This window comes from Belonocnema kinseyi, chromosome 4, assembly GCF_010883055.1.
Source record: "Belonocnema kinseyi isolate 2016_QV_RU_SX_M_011 chromosome 4, B_treatae_v1, whole genome shotgun sequence".
Taxonomy (NCBI): Eukaryota; Metazoa; Arthropoda; class Insecta; order Hymenoptera; family Cynipidae; genus Belonocnema; species Belonocnema kinseyi.
In genome coordinates this window covers 82,963,150-82,967,031 of record NC_046660.1, presented here as the reverse complement: position 1 = coordinate 82,967,031, position 3,882 = coordinate 82,963,150, and the positions used below count along the sequence as shown (strand labels likewise).

At 40.0% G+C, this 3,882-nt stretch overlaps 2 protein-coding genes across 2 annotated transcripts in view; both read right to left on the bottom strand.

Annotated features, from left to right (window-relative positions):
- Positions 1 to 602, bottom strand: part of LOC117170979 — a 69,849-nt gene extending 69,247 nt beyond the window's left edge. Inside the window, exon 1 of the mRNA XM_033358021.1 lies at positions 568 to 602. Coding sequence (XP_033213912.1) covers positions 568 to 602 — 35 coding nt within the window. The remainder of the gene's footprint in view (positions 1 to 567) is intronic.
- Positions 603 to 1,037: 435 nt separating this feature from the next.
- Positions 1,038 to 3,882, bottom strand: part of LOC117170978 — an 11,047-nt gene continuing 8,202 nt past the window's right edge. Inside the window, exons 3-5 of the mRNA XM_033358020.1 lie at positions 2,753 to 2,917; positions 2,033 to 2,659; positions 1,038 to 1,858 (exon numbers count right to left, since the gene is read on the bottom strand). Of these exons, the coding sequence (XP_033213911.1) occupies positions 1,038 to 1,858; positions 2,033 to 2,659; positions 2,753 to 2,917 (1,613 nt within the window). The remainder of the gene's footprint in view (positions 1,859 to 2,032; positions 2,660 to 2,752; positions 2,918 to 3,882) is intronic.

Sequence of the window (3,882 nt, the reverse complement as noted above, 5' to 3'; positions counted from 1 at the left end):
CTAGTCGGGAGTGGTGCTGACTGAAAACAGATGATTTGGAGCGATTCGCGCGCCATCTGTTGGTCATTCTAAGGACTTATTGAACTACCCTCGTACTTAAGGTTTAGGAGTGCAGCCTTGTGAATGTTCTATTTTCACTTTCGAAACATTTAAGGAATAAGATACGCTTTCTTAAATCTAAAAAGAAATATTAATTTTACAACGAAACATGCCGGCCCCTTTGAACGGATCTGGTTCGACAAAAAAAAAACTGCTGGGTAAACGTAGCATTAGTATCAGTATTACTAAAAATATCACATGCTCAATATTGTCAGGTAACTTAAATTGAGTAAAAAGTAGTAAATGATAAATACAGCTCAAACGAGAAAAAACATCAATAGATAAGCATAAAGCATAAGAAGTAAAATATCAATGGATAACCATATTCACATGGAGTAGATAAAGCATAGTGAAACATAATCATAAAGAGACAATAACCGAGAAGCCAGTTTAGTTGTGTACAGGGTCCAGAGGAAGTGGACACAATTTCTTCACGCTCCTCTTGTAGATTCCTTCAGCGGTCTTTACAGAGACCACTCGCACAATACCATCGCGTCCAGCATAGTATTGATGACTCAAGCCAGTATCCACTGCATTGGTGGTGCATTCTCTTCCTTGATGAGGACTATCGTTCCGATAGCAATATTGGCGGAACCTGAGTGCCATTTGCCACGAACGGTAAGCTCGTTCAAATACTTCTTGTGCCAGCGGCACCAGAAGTGCTGTCTCATCTGCTGAGCATGTTGCCAAGATGAAAGCCTAGTGTGCTTTTCATCACGAAGGTCTTCCTGAGGAAAGCTTATTAATGGCCCACCAATAAGGAAATGACCTGGAGTTAAGGGCCGCAAGTCATTAGGATCAAAAGACATTGGACTAATGGGGCGGGAATTTAGGATAGCTTCGATCTCAGTTACATAAGTATGCAATTGTTCAAAAGTCAAAACGACATCCCCGACTGTGCGTAAGAAATGATACTTGAATGGTTTAACCGCTGCTTCCTAAAGGCCGCCGAAATGCGGTGTTTCAGGAGGAATAAAGGACCACTTTATTCCCTGATTGTTCAAGTAACCTTTCACTGCTACATTGTGATTTGTAGAGCTAAAAAGTTGCTTGAGCTCGTTTAATTGTCTGTTAGCACCTTGGAAATTCGTACCATTATCGGATCTAATTTTGTCGGGCTTTCCTCGTCGCGAAATGAATCTTTTCAGACTGCCAAGAAAGGCAATCGTAGTAAGATCGCTCACTAGCTCTAGATGCACAGCTTTAGTTGCAAGGCACACGAAAACTGCTACAAAGGTTTTAACCTTTTTTATATTGCGATATCGTCTTTCTTTTATGTAGAAAGGTCCGCAGGAGTCGACTCCGACATTCAGGAATAGTTGCGAATATTCTAATCGATCCGAGGGTAGGTTTTCCACTTGATGATCAATACTGCGAGGCTTGGAACGAAAGCATTTAATGCACTGATGAATTAATCGACGCGTCACATTTCTCCCATCGATGGGCCAGTATCGTTCTCTTACAGAGTACATGGTAGCTTGAACTCCCGAATGTTTTAACGTGAAGTGAGTGTCGCGAATAATAAGATCAGTCACGTGATGTTTTCGTGGAAGCAGAATCGGATGTTTCTGATTATATGCTAAGTCTGAATGGGTGAGCCTTCCACCTACTTTCAAAATTCCCTGATCTAAAAACGGATTGAGGTTAAGAATTTTGCTCTTTGAATCGACAGCTCCCTTATGTGCTAAGCTATCAATTTCTTTCGCAAACGTATTTGCTTGCGTGAGTTCAATAATGCGTTCTGTTAATAATTTTAGTTCTGTTTCAGAAAGTTCGCCGATTAAATTTACAGAATTCCTTTTTTGTGTATTTTAACGAAATCGAAAACAATACGCGAGTACTCGCTTTAATTTTTCAAAGGAAGAAAATTGTTTGAAAACGGTTTTAGCTTCGTCAGATTTGTCTGAGTCGTTAGACTTGTTTAATAAAGTACTTGCCATTGCAATCTGCGGTAAATTGGATTTACGTTCGGGGAGTTCGCACTTTTTTAATTCCAAGTTAGGCCAACTGCATTCCTCCTGAATAATCCAGTGAGGATCACGCTGCCAAAATACGATGTCGGATATAAATTGGTCTGGTAATTGCCCCCGAGAACATAAATCGACAGGATTTTCATTCGTGGGTACGTGCCTCCACGTGAAATTAGCGACGTTTTGTATAATTTCTTGGATTTTCGCTACTCGATTTGACACGAAGGTTTTTAAAGTATGCGAAGGTGCATTAATCCAATGCAGAGCCACTGCGGAATCTGACCAGAAAATAGTTTGACTGAACTTTACATGCTGTAATGCCGAACCAGTGGTCTCGTAGAGATGTGAAAGCAGAAGAGCGGCGCATAATTCTAATCGCGGTAGTGTTATTGTCTGTACTGGGGAGACTCGAGATTTCGAGCAAACGAGAGATGAATGGTGTTGGCCCTGCTTATCAGTGGACCGCAAGTAAATGCAGGCTCGGTAACCCTTCTCGCTGGCGTCACAGAACCCGTGCATTTGAACATTAATTGTGTCGCGAGCAAGTACGCACCGATTAAATCTGATTTCATTCAAGGATGATAGTTGGTCTTTAAATTGAAGCTATTCTGAATGAATTTCTTTAGGTATCGGGTCATCCCATGATGCTTGCATTTTCCAAAGAATTTGCATGAAAATTATACCGTAAAGGGTAATGGGGCCCAATAATCGTAAAGGGTCGAATATTTTAGCGATTTCAGAGAGGACGATTCTTTTTGTTACTTTATCAGTGTTATCAAGCTCTTTTACGACGTAAAGAATCGTGTCCTCTCTGGAATTCCAGCAAAGTCCTAATGTTTTTATAGTGTCTGAAGAATCGAGAGATAGTAGTTCAGTTTTTGATTCTTCTCTAAAATCGCAAGTTAAGCGTGGGTCGTTTGAGGCTCATTTCCGCAAAGTTAACCCACCCTTTCAAACGAGCTCGACAAGTTCATTGCGGAGATCTAATGCATCCTTGAAACTAGCAGTGCCTGTCAACAGATCATCCACGTAAAAATCGCGAGTGAGAACTTGAGCCGCGACAGGGTTTAATGAAATACTGCTTGAAATTTTCGCAGAGCCATCGAAAACTACTCGAATTTTTGTCGTTAAACTATTATCCTTTAGAACAGCGTGATGAGGTAAAAAGAAACTGTGGTTCGTGGGAACGTTTTCTTGGGTTTCAAACATTTGAACCAAACTCTTATATTCCTGAATAAACTCTGAATATTTTTCTTTTAACATAGGATTTTTCGCAAATTTATTTTCTAAAGCTTGGACACGTCGCAAGGCCATTTGATTGGAATCGCCAATATCACTCTTCTTATCATTAAAGGGTAGAGATACTATGTATCACACGGTATGATACACGGTTTCGTGCCGTGTGAAGTTCAAAGTGATCTCCACAGTATTTTTCTTCGTTAGATAAGTATTTTATAGAAGGGACTTGCTCGACTTCCCAAAATTTTGAGAGTTCATCTGAGGTCGAATTGACTTCTGTCTGAGAAAGGTGGGAGACTACTTCTCTACGCTGAGATATCTTGGGATAAATTGTATCAGGTACTACCCAGCCTAGCTTGGTTTTTTGGAAAATCGTCTCTTGACCTTGAATCTCAATTTGACCTGAACATAAAATTCTATAAAATTGTCGGACACCTAAAAGGACATGAATTTCTCCGCGTTTATAAAATTTAGGATCTGCTAGATATATGTTAGATGGAATCTGAAATGAATTTCGATCTAGAGGTATTGCAGGTAGTTTTTTCGTTACCTGATCAACAAGAAGAAAATTTAA